This window comes from Lithobates pipiens, unplaced genomic scaffold, assembly GCF_037356315.1.
Source record: "Lithobates pipiens isolate NorthernLeopardFrog02 unplaced genomic scaffold, aLitPip1_a1.2 Scaffold_1, whole genome shotgun sequence".
In the NCBI taxonomy this organism is placed as follows: Eukaryota; Metazoa; Chordata; class Amphibia; order Anura; family Ranidae; genus Lithobates; species Lithobates pipiens.
This window is the reverse complement of record NW_027507685.1, coordinates 146,650,717-146,671,941: the sequence shown is the minus strand read 5'-3', so window position 1 is coordinate 146,671,941 and position 21,225 is coordinate 146,650,717. Positions and strand designations below refer to the sequence as shown.

Genomic DNA, 21,225 nt, shown 5'->3' with positions numbered 1-21,225 from the left:
GAAATAAAGTTTCTCTAATAAGACACAGATAGCAAAAAAGAAAAAAAAAGAAAAAAGAAAATGGTTCTAACCCTCCCCTACTCTATCAAATGAAAAAGAATTTTTGTACGACAAACTCCAAATTTTTTCTCGTATGGGAACAGAACAAACAATTTTCGTTTAATGTGTATCATTTTCGTACAATTTTCATGTAGGAGAAATCAGAAAAGGCTGTGCATGATGAGAAACAATAAACGTCCTTGCATCTTGGCGCAATTGTTCAAAGGTGCGCCAAAAGGGCACCTTCCATTGGAAGTCAATGGGAACACACTAAAAGCACATTAATGTGCTAAAGCTGTAAAAAAAAAGCGCATCAGTGTAAAAGGGCCCTTTGTCTTTGACAATTCTCAGCAGAAACTTTCCCTGCCAGACTGACTTCTGCACATAATTCTCTACTCTTTCCTTTTTCATTCAGCAAAGCCCAGAATAAGTGTGAATGGGTCACATGATGCAAGCATCCCAATACCAGTGGTGGCTGCTTTGGGGGCAGAGATTACATTGCCCTGTGATGTCCAAGGTGTGCCTCCACCCACTATCTCCTGGAAGAAGGACTCCTTCCCACTGCCCATTGTCTCAGCAAGGTGTGTATCACATTACTGTCAATGTCAAATAACTTCAGGATCTAAATTACAATAAAACCTTGGTTTGAGAGTAACTTGGTTTGAGAGCATTTTGCAAGACAAGCAACATTTTTAAATAAATTTTGACTTGATATACAAGCGATGTCTTGATATACAAGTAGCGTCATGTCACAGCTGAGTATAAAAGAGAAGATGGGCGCCTCTAAGTGTAGTAATATGGTTACATTTAATGAAGGTTCAACATTTAGCAACTCACATGGTTGATAATTAAAAGAGGCACATCTAAGTATGCAGGCATCCGGGGAAAAGCTGCCCACATAGACCATTCACGGGGTAAAACTGTCCACTCTGCTCTCCACAAGCGGTTCAAGCCTCTTTCCGATCGTTCTACTGCAGGGTAGTCTTCCCAGTCATGATTGCAGCCTGACAGCGTTGAGAGCCGGTAGTGCGAAGGATGGTCTATGTGGACAGCTTTACCCCCAGATGTAAACATACTTAGATGTGGCTCTTTTAATCAACCATGTGAGTTGCTAAATGTTGTACCTTTATTAAATGTTACCATATTACTACACTTAGAGGCGCCTCTCTGCTCTTTTATACTCTGCAGCTCCTACTAGATTTTTCTTCTGCTCCCCTTGTGGAGGCTTCCATTTGTGGATGGACATTTTATGGTTACACAATCACATTGCTATAATCTTTTCTCTTCCGTTCATTGATGGACACAGCTCCAGTAATCTTGACCGTAGGGTTATTACGCCACCTTCAGTCCTCTCCTGAAGGTGACGTAATAACCCTACAGTCAAGATTACTGGAGCTGTGTCCGCCAATGAACTTCAGAGAAAAGGATTTTACGGTGAGTATGAAAATCCTATTTTTATATGGACTATAAACTGAAGCATTTAGGAATAAATGGTTGTGGAACGAATCATCTGAGTTTCCATTATTTCTTATGGGAAATTTTGCTTTGATATACAAGTGCTTTGGATTACAAGCATTTTTCTGAAACGAATTATGCTCGCAATCCAAGGTTTTACTGTATATTGCTTGAATATAATTTTTTTTTTAGGTTTTCTGAATTTAGCTGCTAATGCTTGTTCTTCATGAAGATCTTCCTAATACGATTTTAGGTTTTCTGAATTTAGCTATTAATGCTTGTTCTTTATTAGGATCTTTCTAACAAGATGTAAAATACCTGCAAATTATTTTTAAAAAAAGCCTGTAGTGTAAAGGATCAGCCGGAGCCATGCGTGTAACACGGGAAGGCATAGTGCCAGAGAGAGTGTGTAATTGTGATTCATACTCGTATAATAGCCATCTTATCTGGCAGACGAATGCCTCTGGGAAGTGTCCCAGCTAATCTTTTCCTGCTGGGGGAATACGGATCGCTGGCGGATTATCCTGTAAGCTCCCTATCAATCTTGTCACACTTTATACCTGGCACCTCATTGGCAGTCCAAGCCAATGTTTTACATATGCTTAGCATTTCTATTTAAATCCATCCTTACATCTAGGCATGACACACAGGAAATAATGACTGCTTTCTCATAAGTACATTAAAGAGTCAGACCACCCAAAACTGGATTTAAAGGAGACCTGTCATGACAGAAATACATAGACTACTGTTTTGGCTTCGGTAGCTTATGAGTCATTGGCACATACTGTAGATAGCACACAGCAGTGACCGTCTACTGCTTTCACTGTTGGGCTCCATTAAAATCTTGGGCAGATGCTAGCAGTTTGAAGAAATAAGTAATCTTTAAGATGTGCTCTGCACCAGAGTTCCCAACTCAACCCACATGCTTATTGCCAAGCGATCTCCATGTTCCCCGTTGGATTTTCCATTTCCACCTAATTATTTTTTAAAGTTACAGAAATGCAAACAAGAAAACATAGCACATATACATGCCACACACATATGTGGTACAATACCAAAGCTCTTTGTATGTAAATGTGGCCAAATAACTCATTCTTATCCCATGAGACAGACAATGTCCAACTGGTGGGAGAAGAAATCCACCAGAATTGGGAGCAGTCCTTCCCATTGCTGGCTACAAAAGTGGATGGAAGGGGTACAGGGTCTGGGCTTGCTGACCTGCAATTCCAAAGCATCAGAGTGCAATGCAGAGGGACTACTTGTAAAGTTTGAGCTGTAGTAGGAAGCAAAAACCACATGCCTCCTCTGTAGTGGCTCCAGTCCCATGCGGGGTGACACCAATTGCACTCCACCTCTTATCCCATCTAGCAGCCCCCAGAGTGGTGCCAGCAGTAGGAAAGAATAGATCTTAAGGTCAGTGTGAAGCAATACACCAGGTATAATAGTAAAGGACTGCTTTCACACGAATATGGTTTACCCACAAAGTGGGTGCAGTGCAGTGTACCTGCAGCATTCCTGCGGGTTTGCTGTGCTTAGCCATAGACTTCTATTATCCTGAGGATTTGGTGCACTTTCTGAATCCAGGAGTTTTGGTGTGCTTTTATAAAGTGCACCACACCTGCAGGATATAATAGAAGTCTATGGCAAAGTGTAGCTAACCCAGGAAAGTCCCTGTGCTGCACCCATGGTGCAGATAAACCACAGCAGATCAGTGTGAAAGCAGACTTATAGGGGGCTCAGAACAGTAAGGTCTCACATTTGCAGTTTGAAAAGTTAAGACGTGTTTTAGCACCCCCGCCCCGACTGCACCCCCTTTAGCAGGAGCTGCCAGGGGTGTACACATGTCGCAGCAGGCGTTATACACCCTGACATGGTTGGTTACTGTAGCACCTGCCAAGCATGACCCATTCAAGTGAATGAGGCTGTTCTGCAAATGCCTTGTAACTTTGTGCAGTGCAGCACACAAAGGGTTAAATCTGACAGTGTTGCGTTGCTTTCTTACCACCTTCTTTAACCCCTTGGACCCCGCATAAGCAAGAATTTGCAGGGTAGTTGCAGAGTGGCCCCATTTACTAGAATTGGTTGCGATTAAGGATGAACTCCGTCGTGTTCACACAACCCACGTGCAGAGCCCAGGAAGTCGGCACTGCACTGCTCTTATCACAAGCAATGAGACATTTTCCGATCTCTGCAGCCGCGCATCGGGACAATATCTCACTGCCTGTGATTAGCACAGCATAGTGCCGACTTTCTGGTGGGCTCTGCACGTGGGCTGTGTGAACAAGCTGGAGCTCATCCTTAGTTGCGATTGGCAGGCGGTAGAACCCACCAAAAGCAACAGGGGACTTAATTCCTGCTGCAACATGTGTACACCTTTGGCTGCTGCCTCAGCAGCTAAAGGGGGTAGGGATTGGGGGCAGTAAACTCAACCGCAGGGTTTTACCATCTCCCAACTTTAAGTGTGACTGAGCCCAAAGGGTGCAGCTGTGGAATGCAACTAAGAGCTCATTCACAGGTGCAGCAAGCACTGCTGCTTCTCTGAAAAGTGATCCAAGAGTGTTTGACAGGTGGTGAGGAGGCGATATGTTGATTTAAACCCATGATTGCCAATGCACACGACTGCAACACAGTAGTGTGGCAATTAGAGGTTTAAATCAGGTGTAAGGCGACACTGTGCCCAGTGATCTTTGACTTCCCCCATGTTGTTCAGGTAGATCCCCCACCTCTTTAAGGTTGCTTACCCTGGGTTACAGTAAAGACAACTTGGATTAATGGTATGTTGGTTGAGGACCCCTCACATTTCATATAATTTTTGGGGACATGCTGTGCTATTATATATGATTTTAAGCTTGGGTGGATAAACAATAATGTCTATATTAAATTATTTAATGTTCAGAAGGATGAGCGAGACTCCACTGTATGGGTAGGCCAGGATCTGGAAAATCCAATGATGGATTCAGACCATAACATGAAAAGAGAAGTGAAAATTGTCGTAATTTCCAGACTTCATTCACTAATATGGCCAATGAAGGGGAGAGGAGGACATGGCTGTATATGTCTCCATAAACTGTCATAGATGATAGCACTAAATTAAACTTCCCAGCAAGCTATGCAGGGCAGATACATTGGTAAAACTGAGGCATGAAAAAGGGCTATGAGCTTTTGTAAATCCAAGTGAAATATTAATGAAATTGAAATTTGGCTTACATAATACACGTGCCGTTTGTAACCTGAAGTCTCTTTTAAACAGCTATGAAGTGGGAGCGCCTTCACTGCCTTAGGACCAGACCTCTTCCTTCTTTTTCCTTCCTCCGCTTTTTCTTTTTCCTTTTGCATCATCTTGGTGCTTTGGTTCTCTGATAATTATCCAGGTTGGTCTTCGACTCGACTGCATAGTATGCCGTTCTTAGTCTTGAGATGTAGGCCTCCATGGATGCTTTAAGAGTAAATTCTGTTCCTTTATTAGCTTAATTATATATGCTGCTATCTATATTTTGAATTGTTTTGAATAAGAGATGTACCCGTATATACTCGAGTATAGGCCGACCCGAATATAAGCCGAGGCCCCCAATTTACCCCCAAAAAAACTGGCAAACTTATTGACTCGTGTATAAGCCGAGGGTGAGACATGCCTGTCCATCCCTGTGTGTGTGTCCGTCCATCCCTGTGTGTCCATCCATCCCTGTGTGTCCATCCATCCCTGTGTGTGTGTCCGTCCATCCCTGTGTGTGTGTCCGTCCATCCCTGTGTGTCCGTCCATCCATCCCTGTGTGTGTGTGTGTCCATCCATCCATCCATCCCTGTGTGTGTGTGTGTGTCCATCCATCCATCCATCCCTGTGTGTGTGTGTCTCCATCCATCCATCCATCCCTGTGTGTGTGTGTGTCTCCATCCATCCATCCCTGTGTGTGTGTGTCTCCATCCATCCATCCATCCCTGTGTGTGTGTGTATCCATCCATCCCTGTGTGTGTGTGTCCATGTGTGTGTGTGTGTGTGTGTGTGTGTGTGTCCAGCCTACCTGTGTCCCGAGCCTGTGTCCCGTGCCTTGCCTCCTTGCCTCCGTCCCGTGCCTTGCCTCCTTGCCTCTGTCCCGTGCCGTGCCTTGCCTCCGTCCCGTGTCGTGCCTTGCCTCCGTTCCGACCCGTCCCGTGCCGTGCCTTGCCTTGCCTCCGTCCCGTGCCTTGCCAGGATCGCCGCTCTTCGTCGGCGCCTCGGCGGACATTCTACCATTCAAACGCCGCGCCTCCGCCTCCGCCTTCGCCTGTGATAGGCGGAACACTGAATTTCCCAGCAGCCTGTGTTCCGCCTATCACGGACATCGTCTCATCCTCGTCCGTAGTACGAGGATGAGACGATGTCCGTGATAGGCGGAACACAGGCTGCTGGGAAATTCAGTGTTCCGCCTATCACAGGCGAAGGCGGAGGCGGAGGCGCGGCGTTTGAATGGTAGAATGTCTGCTGTCTGTCTGCTCGACACGCTGATCGAGCAGGCAGACAGCGATGACTCGAGTATAAGCCGAGGGGGGCACTTTCAGCCTCAAAAAAGAGGCTGAAAATCTCAGCTTATACTCGAGTATATACGGTATATCCCCAAATATCTTTTTTTATTAATTTCTTACTTTGGATAATTTTTGACCCGTCTTATATCTGTTAAATTTTGTCTTAATTAATAAAAATGTTGAAAGAGAAATTACAATTTTGGAAATAATGAAATGAATAATGTTGTCCTCTCCTTGCAGACACCATTTTCTGCCCTCCTCGTCTCTGAAACTATCTGAATTGAGGGTGATGGACAGCGGATATTACACCTGCCTGGCTTCCAACCTGGCCGGTAACACATCTCTTACATACAGCCTGGAAGTACAAGGTACATGTGCATCCATACAGCAGGCATTGTAATGCGGCTCAGATAAAAAAACTGATTCCCAGTTTGAATCCTAATTGATTTATGTGTGCAACAATTCCACTTTTGCTTCTGCTTCCATAATTCAGCTGTGAAAAGATTAGTGTACTTTTTATACACATTGGCTGCTTTAATGTATCCAGGCATCTGGAGCAAGTTTGAATATCTAACCTTTCACCATTGTTAAATTTTTCTTTATTATTGCTTGAGGGCTGTCAACAAGGTCCAAGACCGTTCAAATTGAATTGTATAACATTATAGTATATTTAAAGCCAAGAACAAAATGTATTATATTGCAGCTTACCAGTCCTTCGTTTTCATTTTTTTCTAGAAGTACTGAAAAAAACCTGATCTTGCCAGCATTCTAGTGTCCTTTTCTTTTTGTGTTCTGATATTGAAAACAATGTTTTTAGCTTTCCTAGCCATCTTCTGTAAATAGCAAAAATAGCTCCTTCCTATGTATAGCCCTACCCCTGTAGGCAGTGGTGTAACTAGAACCTTCAGGGCCCCGGTGCAAAAAATTATGGAGGGCTCCCCTGACCTCCGGGCCAGGGCCTTTCCCACTGATCCCAGGGGCAGCAGGACCTGGATAGAAGGGGGAACAAATCCCCTCCATTTTCCTCATGCAGCCACTGAATGCCTATCAGAGGGAGAGGAGGAGAAGCATAATTTTAGTGGCTGCAGGAGAAAAATGGAGAGGGATTTGTTCCTCTAAATGCCCCCCCCCCCCCATCCAGGTGGTCAGGGGCAACATGTGTGCTATTGCAATTGTAACCCCTGTAGTTATGCCCCTGGGATGAGTGGGCGGCAGCGGTGTTGGTGGGGGATGGGATCAGTGGCGGTTGGGGATGGATAGGATCAGTGTCATCGGTGGTGGGGGATGGGATGCATGGCAGCGGCAAGGGAGAGATGGGATGAGTGGCAGCGGTGGGGGGGATGGGATCAGTGGCAGCAGTGGTGGTTGGGTAGGGATGGGATCAATGACAGCGGTGGTGGTGGGGGATGGGATAAGTGGCAGCGGTGAGGGGGATGGGATCCGTGGCAAGGGTTGTGGTTGGGGGTGGGATCAGTGGTAGGGGGATTGAATGGGATGAGTGGCATAGGTGGTGGGGGAATGGGATCAGTGCCAAGGGTGATGGTTGGGGGAGGGTGGGATGGGTGGTAGTGGAAGGGGGGGATTGGATGGAATGAGTGGCAGCGGTGGTGGGAGGATGGGATCCATGGCGAGGATGGTGGTTGGGGGCAGTGAGATGGGATTGAGTGGTGGGGAGGGGAATGGTATCAGTGGCAAGGATGGGGTCAGCGGCAGTAGTGGTCATGGTGGGGTGGATCAGTGGCAGCAATGGCAGAAGTGGTGGTGTGGGGGGTATCAGGGTATCAGGGGCAGTAGTGGCGGTAGTTTGGGGGATCAGTGGCAGTAGTGGTGGTGGTATCAGTGGCAGTAGTGGTGGTGGTGGGGATCAGTGGCAGTAGTGATGTGGGGGGAGTAATCAGTGCCCGTAGTGGTGGTGGTATCAGGGTATCAGTGGCAGTAGTGGTGGTGGTATCAGGGTATCAGTGGCAGTAGTGGTGGTGTGGGGGGTATCAGCGGCAGTAGTGGGGGTGGTGTGGGGGATCAGTGGCAGTGTTGATATTGAGGGATGGGTGCCACTCACTTGCAGATCACTCTGTTCCCCTTCCTTGCTGGGTCTTCCTTAGGTGAGCAGAGGGGATGGGCGGGGCCTGTGAGTGCAGGCAAGGCCAAAGAAGATGGGCGGAGCGGGCGGGGACTGTGCCCGTGAGTTCAGGCAGAGAGTATGGGTGGAGAGGATGGGCGAAGTGGGCGGGGACTGTGCCCCTAAGTGTGGGATGAGAGGATGGGTGGAGAGGATAGGCGGAGCCTTGCAGTGTGCCCGGTGAGGATGGGCGGATCGACCGGAGAGGATGGGGGGAGCGGATTCCCCGTGAATGACTGTACACTGTGAGTGTACTGTACTATTTCCCAGGCTTGGCAGGCGGCGGCGGCGGGCCCCCCTACAGTGGCGGAACCAGAGGGCCCAGTCACCAATGCGACTGGTGCAACCCTGGTAATTCCGCCACTGCCTCTAGGAGGCGCCTAATAAATGCCCAGGGTCCTTTTCCTGATAACTGCCCTGCAGCCAGGCACACAATTCCGATCAAACTTCAGACTCAATACCAGTCTATGGGTATGCTTTTTTGGATGCTTTAATGAAAGCTTGAACTTGAATAGGTAATGGTTAATTGTAGGATACTCCAATAACTTTTAGTAGCAATCTGAGGACACTAAACTTCCTCCTTTAGAACTGTGAGCCTTGTACAAGTAAATGATGGACTGTGCTGTGTATTAGCAACCTGAGGAAATGATTCTTCCTCTTGGAAGTCCTTTTACTAAGAATTAAATAGGACTGAGCTCTTCAGGAAACCAGATACAATGTCCCCTTTAAACCCTCTGACTCTTTAATAAGAGAGATGGCAGCAGCACACAGCCTCAAGGATCTCTCACACCAGTCTGTACCAGGGGCGGACTGACCATTGGGCCACTAGGGCACTGTCTGAGGGCCCCATGCCATTAGGGGGCCCCATCAGGGTTTCCAGCCTCAGTAAAACCAGGGACGGTATGTAACAATTTGTGTTTTTTTTTTACATCTGTCCCTGAAATGTCCCTTACCGACATCCTTTTGGTCTAAAAATCCTGAGATTATAGCTGCCCCACCTCTCCAGTAACTTCTCAGCCAATAGAAACATGTCTGTGTATACTGTGTGATTGTATACTGTGTGTGTGTGTTTGTGTCTACTGTGTGGCCCCATAATCTCTGATTGCCTGGGGGCCCCATAATCTCCTATTGCCCGGGGGCCCCATGAGTTGTCAGTCCGCCCCTGGTCTGTACTCACATATGTCCTTGGATAATTGGCTGCCTCCTTACAATATCTTCCAGACACTTTCGCCCTGTGATACCAGACTAGATCCACAGCTTCAGAAAACTCTCAGCAAAGCAGGCCTCCAGCTAACCCAACTGAGGCCTTGATGAACCGCAGACAAGTGCCAGAATTGATTAGAGGCAAATAGCCACCCTAGGCTGTAGTCTCCTCCTCAGGAAAAAAAACAGTCTCAGGGTATTTATACACACTATAAGCCACCATTTGGGAACCTGTCCCCAGGGATTGGTCAGGGCTCCATAAATATTCAGCTGCTGATTAGACTCTACCTGTCCGCTAACTTCCAGAATATTCCTGGACAAACAGGGGGAAACAGTTAATCCTGCAGCCACTGAAATAAAGAACAGAACAACCAAACACAGCCACACTTATTACAGCGAGCCAGAACTAAAATTGCCTAACAATGAAATATAGGTCCACTGATTACAGTGAGCTAGAACTAAATTTACCTATCCTACCACCTACCTAGGAGAGGGCTACATATATAATGGAGATAAGGAGAGGGAAACGTATTTGTTGTATAATCAGGAGAGCAGCCTAGGGTGACAACACTGCTCCATAGCAACAGTGTGGTGATTAAGCCATCCTAGGACAGAATGTGTGTTGCTGGCAGGATCACTAGGTAAAAAAGCCTGAACAATCAGGAAGCCACCATATCAAAGGGCTGATAAGTTGCAATATATTACATTGTTTGTTTTTTCATTTGGATAAACCTTAAGTCAAATACTGATGTCTAGCAGCTCTTTGGGCTGATTAGCTAGAGTAGTTGCTGCATATAAGATACTTTGGTAGTCTTTTAAATTGGCATGTTGCTCATAAATGGCTGCAGGGCTGCTATTAGAAATTATGGGACCTTGTATAGCCTTCCTGACCGGGCCTGCCCAAACCCCACCTACCTCCCTGGGGTGCATCAAAACAGCAACACTGACTTTACCCCCTTACGCCCCAACAATGAAAAAAAGTCCCACTTCCTGGGACCCTCTGTTGACCTGCTGGGGCCCAGGGAAATTCAATTTAAAGAGGACGTAAACCCTGAACCTCCTCTTTATTTATCTGCAAAGGTAAAGCATAATGGGCTTCTATGCATCGCATAGTAGCCCATTATGTGTCACTTACCTGACACCGAAGCCTGCGATGTCTCCGTTGTCCTCACTAGCAGGCAGTGTCCATCTTCGCCCTTCTTCCTTCTGGGGCCACAAACTCCAGCTCTGTGACTGGCCGGAGTCACGTGGCGTCACTCCCGCGCATGCCAGAAACGGCTCGATGTGCCCTTTCTAAAGGGCGCATGCGCCGATGACGTCAGCTCTTGTCTTTTTAGTAAATATCTCCTAAACAGAGGAGGTTTAGGAGATATTTCAAGCACCTACAGGTAAGCCTTAATATAGGGTTACCTGTAGGTAAAAGTGGTTGTACATGGTGTACAACCACTTTAAGCCCTGGTAAACAAGTTGGGGCAGGGGTGTGGCCTAGTAAAATCCATGTATTCATTTAGGAAAAAATGAGCAATAAAGTTGCTCTTGGGCCCCTGTTTAGCTGATGAGGTCTGGGCCCAGTACAAAAAGACCAGTTGTACTGCCTTATTAGAGGCCCTGGATGGCGTTGTAGAGGTCACATGGGCTGCTGTCTGCTTATGTTACTCTGTTTATTGTTTTATGGCTTTTGGCTTTAATAAGCACAGTAACAGCCAGATAAAATGAAAACATAAAATGTAATATCTATTTTTAGTACAAAGAGCTCTTATCTATTAAGAAAATGTGTGTATTTTGTCTTCACACTGTAATCTAATTTTTTCAATCAGCAATATAAATCCAAAATGAATATTCTTGGACTGATTTAAAAGCAACAGAGCAAAAGTGGAATCTAATCAAATTCCAACTTGCTCTGTCAAAACTTTTTTTAAATTGTTATTAGTAACTGTCTAACACATATTAGGACCCTGTGTGATGTATTTAGCAAAAAAGGAAAATTAAAGCTGCAAGATCTTTTAAGAATAACTTTTAGGCCGGGTTCACACCGCTGCGATGCGGGAACGCCGCGAATCCGCGGCGTTTTCCCGCATCGCACACCTCCCGCCGGCAGTTCACACTGCCCTATGCGGACGGCTGGGAGTGTCAATGTTATGTTAATGACACCCCCAGATCCGTCCGCATATCGCAGTGCGATCTGCCGACTCGCACAGGAATCGGATCGCATGGTGTGAACCCCCATGCGATCCGATTCTGTTGCGGACCAAAAAAAGGGTCCCGTGCGAGTTTGCTGCGGGAGCGCTGCGAATTCAGCCATACTATCTGTATGGCTGTACTCGCATCGCTACGGAGATCGGATGTGATTTGCGGTGCGAATCACATCCGGATCTCCCCCCGCAGCAGTGTGAACCCAGCCTTAATGCACAAAATAAAGCACCTGTATTTTTGTCATTGTTGCCTCCTCTACAACTAAGCACATTCCTAAACCTGTACTTCTTTTAGAGTTCCCATGCACTCTCTCAGCCTAAAAAGTCACTTCTCCAGTTTTTCATACCCACAGCCAACACCCCTATCCCCAGGTACTGGTGTACCATAATGACCCCAACCATGTTAGCGCGGCGTGCCGAAGTTTGTCAGATGATAATAATGAGGAACTGATCGTCCACCAGCATGATACTTATGAGTCTTTCAGAAAGAGGTGGACTCCTTAGATTGTCTTTATAGGCACAGGGGGGTTCCATGCTCTGGCTTGAACTTGACACAAGTTTTTGCATCACTGTTTTTGGTTGGCATTTGCCTTTGCGTGCATAGCTGTTTATGGAGTGTCTAACCCCCATCGTTCTCCCATGCCTGTTTCCCCTGTTGCTACCCTAATTATCATTTTCCCTTTTCTTTATTTTGTCCTGTTCCTCTTGTGGACTCTTCCCACGTCTTTTTCCTTCCATTCTTTTTTTTTGCCTCAGTCGGCCCTCTGTCATCAGTGTAGACCACTTGAACTTTACCCTTATTAAGCATGATCCCCAGCCACCTTCAAACCTAGATTGCACCCCTAAGGGGGTTACCTCCACAAAGTTGTCTGAATATGTGTCAGGTTAACAGTTATACTTCTCAGTGTTGTTTCCATCCAGAATGTGGATAAAAAAGACACCTGAGGCTCAAGGTCTGATTTCACCCATGTACTTTTCTTTGTTGATGTCAGGGTTATCCAACCTTTTCACCTTCCTGGGCCACATTGGAAGAGATAATGTCTTGGGCCACACAAAATACACTAACAATAAAGCTCCATGCACACTGGGCTTAAAAAATGCCATTTCTCTTGGCAGGAAAAAATGCTTATATAGAGCGTTTTTTGTGCAAAGTTTAAACGAGTTTAGGAGAGTTTTGCGTTTTCTTCTGCCAGTAAGCTACAAACCAGAAGGGTTTTTTTTTCCTGCCTTTAAAGCGTTGAGGTCAAAATATGCCTGTAATGGTTCTAATGTGCATGGACACATAAAATTGGATAAAATTGAGCTGCTTCTACAGGCAGAACACAAAACTCCTGTAGATATAGCAATTTTAAGCCAGCATCATGGAACCTAAGGATAGCTGATGAGCAGAAAAAGTCAGTCAGATCACAAGTACCTATATGAGTAAAAAAACTTCATTTTTTTATAATATTTTTTTATATAAAAGTAAAAGAGGGCAATATAAAATTATTGTGATATTTTACACTGTTTTTGATAAAGGAACTCATCAATATGGGCGGCACAGTGGTGTAGTAGTTAGCACTCTTGCCTAGCAGTAAAACAGGGTCACTCGCTCAAATCCCAACCATGACACTACCTGCCTGGAGTCTGCATGTTCTCCCTGTGCCTGCATGGGTTTCCTCTGGGTACTCCGGTTTCCCCCCACACTCCAAAGACATGCAGGTAGGTTAATTGGCTTCTGTCCAAAATTAGCATATGAATGGGGACCTTAGATTGTGGGCTCCTTGAGGGTAGTGACCGAGTGTGCAATGTGCAGGGATAGGGACAATTGTAGACACTCACTGGTGTCTTAATCCAACCTTACTAACTATGTAACTATGTATATCTGGTTTGATGGATTCGGTAGCAATTCTCAATGAATTCTTAAGGTGCTCATCAGATATTTTGGTTCTAATTTTGCACTTTGCGTGCTTCATCCTCGATAATAGTTGCTCAAAAATATAGGTGCTGCCGAAAACTGATGACATAAAGAAGGCAAGATTGTGAAGAGTGGAATATTTTTTTCTTTGGGAAAATAAAACTTATAAAAGTCCAGTAAACTTACACTTTTCTTTCTTTGGCCGCTAAGTTGCTAAGTCTTAATGCATTTTTACAAAAAAAATTCCCCCAAAAAATCTAAATTTTTAAGTTTACAATTTTGTGTTGGGCCGCATTCATAATTGTCTTGGGCCGCAGAACATACAACATTTAAAAAAGTGCTACTACCCCAAGATAACCCTTGGAGATTAACAGGATGAGATGAAGACACAGTAGACACAGTATTAAGGCATTCAAACATCCAATAAAAGAGAAAGAAATCAGCACCACTAAGTTTCAAAAATAAGACATATAATATTGTATTCAATCCATCCAATAAAAGGCAATCTCATTATAACTAAGGCCTGTGTAATAGGCTGAAACGCGTCAACATTTACAGGCATTGATTCCTTTGGTCTTGGGTCGCAGGTTGGACACCCCTGGTTTATTCATTTGTACACCTTCTCTTCTTGTCTGGTATTTATTTCATTTTTCTTGTATTATTTTTTGGCATGTTGTATTCTGTATGTCTAATTAATCAAAGCACTGATTGACATAAAAATAAACATTCTGGGGGCATATGGGATCCCTTTATCAAGATGTCTGTCACCTCAGTAAGGGGTACTATGCAGCCCCCAAAAAAATGTGTTTTTTTTGATGACCCGGTAAAGATCTTGATTTCCCTCACATACAAAGGGTGTTGACTTATTTACTACTACTTCAAGCAGGGTGAACACAGTAAGTTATTGCCCAGTAAATTTACAACCCTCCCAGCACAAAATATGGTAGCAAAATTGTTAATAGGTTATATTTAGAGATCTTAAGATCTCTGACACAAGAAACGCCAGAAAAGTTTTTGTTGGGACGCGTGTTCTTTAATTTAGTATTCATTGGGGGTTTTCACAGAAGCTCGGAGCTGAAGGCCTGAGAGCCCTCTGTGTAATTATCATATCGCTGCTGAGGTGATGGGATGTTTTGAGAATGGATGAAAGTGCCAAGTAGAAACCAAAACTATGAAACATCTGGTTCCCATCCTCCCCTGCCCTTCCTTCTGAAACATACAGTCATAGTTAGCCACTTCCTTCACAGTCTGTCATCACAACATGGACATGTCCTGTCATGAGGCCTAGACATAAACCTTGCATGACACTGGCCACTGCTGTTTGTCCTCTGTGTCCGAATACACAAGGGTTAAACCTATATCTTGTATTTATGTAGACTGATAGAGAAAGCAGCCTGCAACCCACAAGGACTGACACACGCAAAGACACACTCCAGCTTGGTCTATACAAAGAACGGAACCTCATTCAGCAAAGAACAATCTATAATAACATCCCAGCTATCTTGCTCCTTACACGACCATTGTCCCTACTCTGTAGGATAGTTTGCATAGACAGTCTTGTGTTATTGTATACTATCACTGTTTAAGAGAAAAATCAATATTTTTACAAATGTTTAACCAAAAATCTGTAAATGTAAAGGGGGTATCTAAAGGTAAAACATTTTCTTTTTGTTTTGTATTAGGTAAAAGGGAAAGGTTTTGGACCAGGGAAAGGTTTGAGAGTAGAGAAGGTTGTTTTGCTGTTTAGGTCTCTGTTAGGGAAATTAACCTCTCGATAAATCTTGGTGATCATTGTGCACAGGACCAAAAATAATACACAGAATTTTAGGTTCTCGCCAATATGGGGACAGAAACTTTTAGCTTGGGGTCTGGTTCACACTAGTGCGATGCCAGACATTGCATGTGATTCGCACCGCATTGCTGTTCAGATCACATGCAATGTCTGTATGGCTGAAATCGCATCACATTCCCACCAAAATGGTGCAGGACCCTTTTTTGGTCCACACTGGAATCGGATCGCACGGGTGTTCACACTGATGCGATACGATTCCTGCCCCATTTCACAGTTCGCACTGCAATCTGCTGACCAATATGGGGGTGCCGTTAACTTTACATTGACACCCGCAGTGGATCTCAGTGTGAACCACTGTGCGATTGCGGGAACCTGTCACTGGATTTGCAGGTTCTCGCATTGTACTAGTGTGAACCAGTGTGAATGAAAGAAATGTAACAAATTATTCCATTCATGCTATACGTCATACATGGATAAATCTCCTTTGCCAAGTGACAGCTGTCAGGATACCTGAACAGTGACTGCATCTGATTGGATGCAGTCATTGCTTGGCCATCAATTTTCCACCCAGCATTTTCATAGTTACATAGTTAGGTTGAAAAAAAACACATCCAACTAGTTCAACCAATAAAAGGGGGAATAAATCATCTAACCCCTTTACACATTCCTATATCTACAGTTGGTCCAGAGGAAGGCAAACAAAATCAGCAAAGCATGATCTAATTTGCTCCAGCAGGGGAAAATGTTCCTTCCTGATCCCCCGAGAGGCAATTGGATAGTCCCTGGATCAACCTTATAGCTGAGCTCCTACATGTCTTTTATCAGTTGGTTGCCCTTCTCTGTACTTTCTCCAGTTCCCTAATATCCTTTTGGTGAACTGGTGCCCAATACTGAATTGTGTATTCCAGATGAGGTCTTACTAATGATTTGTGAATTTCAAGCACCTCAAGGATCTAGGGACAGGTAACGTGTTGGTGTTATATACATGGGATTATGTGACTGTACTGTAAAAGCTTCCCCTTCATCCATAGAAAGACTGCTACTGTTAGAGAGTTTCGGCAAAAGTCAACTGATCAATCCACATTTGTTGAGTCGGGTGTTGCTTCAAGCTGTGAATAGCAGATTTTAGAGAGATTTTAGAGAGATTTAATTTTCTTGTTGTATTCATAGAACAGGAAATAAAGGAATCTACTCCCCAATAGGACATAGAGGGAAATACAAAAGCTTCCACCAATTAGTGATCATCACCACCAATATATGCTCTAAGCATTCCCCAGACCGAGTTAAGAAATCAGCACAACTTGCATAACAGTAGAGGTCTTTCTATGGACCCAGGGGAAGCTTTTACAGTACAGACACAAAATCCCAAGCATATAACACCAACACGTCACCTGTCTCCAGCACCTTGTGGAACTTGAAATTCTCTTTTCCAACTTTCTCGACATGCTCTATCAGGTTTGCTACAGAACCTGCTCTTCCCCCCATTGGTCAGAGCCTCCAGTAGGTAGAATAATATCCTGTATGCAACTTTTGATTAAATGCACTATATTTAATTTAATTTATATTTTTATTTATTCATATATTTTTACAGTGGACAATCAGAGCTAGTGCTGCTCTTTGTATTTCTATGTTAAGACAGTTATTTTACTTTATAGACAGCTGCTGTATAGATTAATAATTCTGTGATGCAGTTCATTGATATTTATTCAATTGAAGGGTGTCTGGTGGGACTGAGAGGGGTCAGACAGGCGAATTCTTAAAAGTTTAAAAAGTGTATGGCCAGCTTGTGCTCCTCTGGCAGATTATATTGCTTCTTGATTCTCTATTGAGGGATTTACCCTTCTTTCCTGGGCAGTCTTATGGACAGGAAAGGAGGGAAATCTCTGCAAAGAGGACACAGAGCAACAATTCGATAGAAGCTCGAAAACCTGTGCTCACAAAATTAACCGTAACATTTTAGCTGGTGTTCCAATTTCAGACAAACAATGGATGGCAGGGGCATCTATTATGCATGTTGCTTCAACCATGTGTGAAATTCAGATTGGCCTAATGCCTGGCAGATGCAGAATTGTGCACTATGCCATTCAACTCGGCACATTCTCTCCTACCCAGCATATGGGTATTTGGCTGAATGTATATCAACACCTTTAGCTTGAGGTACACGTGTGTTACTTTGATCCCTTCTTCTGCTTCTTAGCAAAGGATCAGAAAGGAAGTTTTATAGTCAAAACTGAAATCTACTTGTTTCATAATGAGGATTTTTGGCTGGACCCCAGGAGTAAAAAAACAGCAAAATGTTCAAAATTGTAAACTTTTCTGGCCACCCTTAGTACTGTCACTGTGTCATAGAAGTAGGACTGTCTCCTGGCTGGTACTGTACCAGAATGTGATGGTAAGTACAATAAGTATTATTTTCTTAGGAAAGGTGGCAGCCTTACATAGCAGTATAGTTTGCACACTGTCTTGTCTTGCTTTTCAGTTGGTGTATGAAGTTAATCACTTTAAAAGGCTGACCTTGGCTCACTCTTTGTGCTGAATCACAGTGTATGTAGGAGATGGGTTGTCCTGGGGGAATTCTTCTGTAACAAAGTGCAGCTTTCCACCAGCACTGTCTGCACATATCAGAGGAAGATGATGACGGCATTGAGTCTCCGGCCCAGACAGAGGGAGCAGGTGCTACGGATGCTGATAGATGAAACTGAGTCCATTGTGTTCAGACTTCAGACACCTAACCACAACACTGTGTGATGATATCAACTCAGCAATTAACTGTTGCATTATTTTCTAGCATTAAACATGTACATACATGAGAGATTCTCAGCATATGAGTTTATGTCATCCTATACCTAGGTATGGATCTTTCAGGCTGCCCGTGTGTTTGCAAGGAAGAACTTTGTTTATAAGGTCAAAATGTGGTTATAGGGTCCGGAAGCCAGGTCTTCAAGTCCAACTCCAGAACTTTTTTTAGTTTTAGATAAAGGTTAGAAACATCTCTACTGTTAATGATGTCAGGGTCTCCATTTTAGAGGTCTGACAGATATCAGAGGAAACAGGAAGTCCTCCAACAGAGACCTAGATAAGAGTAACAAACATTATTCCAGCAAGATGGGTTAGAATCTCTGATGTATTTTTATTGCTGTCTTTCTTTATCTCTGCTGGGGAGAATCAACCTCTAAGCCTTATGGTGAGCACTGTCATCAGGAATGACTGTGATGGGAAATCCAAAATGTTGCATTTGTCTCTGGAATAGGAGTTAAGGATAAATCTTCCAATGGACACACCCATTTTGGTAACCCCTATCTAAGATGGGATTTCTCCTCACTTTGGAAAGATTTACTCTCACTTCCTGTTGTGAAAAAGAATTAAAGGGGTATCTCTCCACAATTAGACACGGACAGAAAATAAATTTTTTTTTTTTTTTTTTAACATTCTCTGCTCTGTACACAATCTTAAAAAATACACTTTTACCTAATTTTGGAACAATCTAAATGCAACAGAATCAACAGCTTCAAAATGTATGCTGGCTCAACTATCTTAGACTAAATAGGGGTTTGGGGATACTAATTCAATCTCTATATTTTAAATAGCTAAAAGTAATAAAAATTACATAATTAATTTGTAATTGTGTTTTTTTTAGCTCTTTTTAAGTGCACTGGACAATAGAATGATATGATTTTTAATGCTTTTTTCAATTACAGTTCCACCACGTGTCCATCCAGGACCAAAGGTCTTAAAGACTCTTCTTGGACGCTCAGTGGTTCTTCCCTGCGTAGCTCATGGAGACCCAACACCAGATCTTAGTTGGTATAAAGATGGTGTAGCCTTGAGGGTAGGAGACCAGGACTTCTTACAAGGGCCTGATGGCAGTATCAGTGTCATGGAGGTTCAACTCTCTGATTCTGGGAATTACCGCTGTGTTGCTATTAGCAGTGCCGGAGAAGATTCACTGGAATTTAGGCTAGAAGTTCTGGGTAAGCACTAAACCATAATCACATCCATTGCTGTAAATAAATACAGGAACCCTTTAATTTAGTAACTGGTGATAATATTATTATCATTTTTGTGTCTTTTCCAGAGCAGCCAAACTTCAAGGACAACTCTGATTTTCTGTTGGAACAGACAGCCTATGAGCCTATTACCCTGGCATGCCCTGTGCAAGGTGAGTGTTTATTAAATATGTTTCAGCCAGCCCTTTAATGCCCATAGCTGAACAAGAAAGAGCATAGAATCAAATTAATTTTCTAGCTGGATCATGATAGGTTGGTATGACAAATACATCCAATTCATTTTTTATATGGCAAATGGAATACTGAGGAGAATTTTGCTATACATCATTTGGGTCTTATGTTTAAAATTGTCTAAAAATACCTTTTTGTAGCCTATTCAAACCAACCAGATTCTCCCTTAAACAAACATAAGAATTTCTTTGGGGAACCCAAGCACCCTTCTTTCAGACACTTTGCACAGGAGCATATTGTCTGGTAGAACAATGAAGAGCAATGCACTAGCTTCATGACAATACAACATAGTAGATACAGTAACCAAAATGTTTGTTGTTTACCAGTGGTTTGACCAATTTCTTGTTTGGATATTCTGTCTAAGCCCTTGTACACACGGTCGGAGATTCCGACAACCAAATCTTGGATTTTGTCTGAAACTGTTGTATACACACGGTTGGACAAAGTTGTCGGAAAATCCGACATGATGATGTTATTTCGTTACGACGGGAGTACGTTCATGCTAGTAGCCAATAGCTTTGGTGTAGGAATTTGATCTGAGCATGCGTGGCACTTTCTCCTACTGGAATTCTCTACACATGATCGGAGTATGTCTGATCGGAACATTTTGTAGGAAAAATTTACCAACAAGTTGGAAAACTTGGTCCGTCGGATACTCCGACGGAAACAGTCCGATGGAGACCACACACAGTCGGAATATCCAACAAAACGGTCCGACCGGACACATTCCGTCGGAATCTCCGACCGTGTGTCCAAGGGCTTAGAGCAGGATTATAATGCCTACATAAGCTAATGATCTTGGTCTTACAGAAATGGAGCATGAACGCACATATTCGTGATGAATAAACTCTACAATTTGGGAGGTAGTTCCACGTTCCAGTTCCCACAGCATTCTCTAGCTAGATCTTTAACAGAACAAATTATATCACAGTAGCAATTGAAATACTATGTATGTGACCATCTAATATTAGTAACCAAATGAAGAGTACTGTCCAAATTTCAATAATTATAAAAAGTTACCAGTAGGTTAAAAGTTACAGTTTACTGGTCAATGTTAAATCACAGCAGTTACTGTAGATAAGAGCTACTTAGGGTTCCTATTACAAGTTAAAAGTATGGGCTGCATATTTGGTTACTGTGTCTATACGTGATAATCATAGGGTCTTATTGGTCTTTTAGGAGTACAGGGTTACTCTGCATTATGGCATCTTCTATCTGCTTATATTGGTGTCAGTAGCAGGAATAGCAAGCCACCACAAGCTTTATCTTGTTTTCTGAGGGATTCCTAATGTATTCTAAAGCCAGATTGGTGAAATTATTGCACAATGTAGTTTGGGGACAAACTGACCCCTTTCATCTTGGTGTACCTGGACCTTCCTAGAGTCACTACTTCAAGTAACAGTGTGTCTGAAAATGGTCATAGGGAGAAAACCCTGAGTTGGCTTAGCAAAGTGGGTTTTTGAGAAAGACATTCCGGTTGGGGGCCTTAATTCCTACAGTGTCCCTCATTGTACTACATATACAGTGGTGTGAAAAAGTGTTTGCCCCCTTCCTCATTTCCTGTTCCTTTGCATGTTTGTCACACTTAAGTGTTTCCGAACATCAAACCAATTTAAACAATAGTCAAGGACAACACAAGTAAACACAAAATGCAATTTGTAAATTAAGGTGTTTATTATTAAAGGTGAAAAAAAATCCAAACCATCATGGCCCTGTGTGAAAAAGTGATTGCCCCCCTTGTTAAAACATACTATAACTGTGGTTGTCCACACCTGAGTTCAATTTCTCTA

General features: G+C 43.5%; 1 protein-coding gene across 1 annotated transcript in view; it reads left to right on the top strand.

Moving 5' to 3' along the window:
- HMCN2 (hemicentin 2) overlaps positions 1–21,225 on the top strand; it is a 361,882-nt gene that overhangs the window by 167,094 nt on the left and 173,563 nt on the right. The window contains exons 22-25 of the mRNA XM_077478193.1: positions 455–620; positions 6,235–6,362; positions 18,896–19,168; positions 19,273–19,356. Of these exons, the coding sequence (XP_077334319.1) occupies positions 455–620; positions 6,235–6,362; positions 18,896–19,168; positions 19,273–19,356 (651 nt within the window). The remainder of the gene's footprint in view (positions 1–454; positions 621–6,234; positions 6,363–18,895; positions 19,169–19,272; positions 19,357–21,225) is intronic.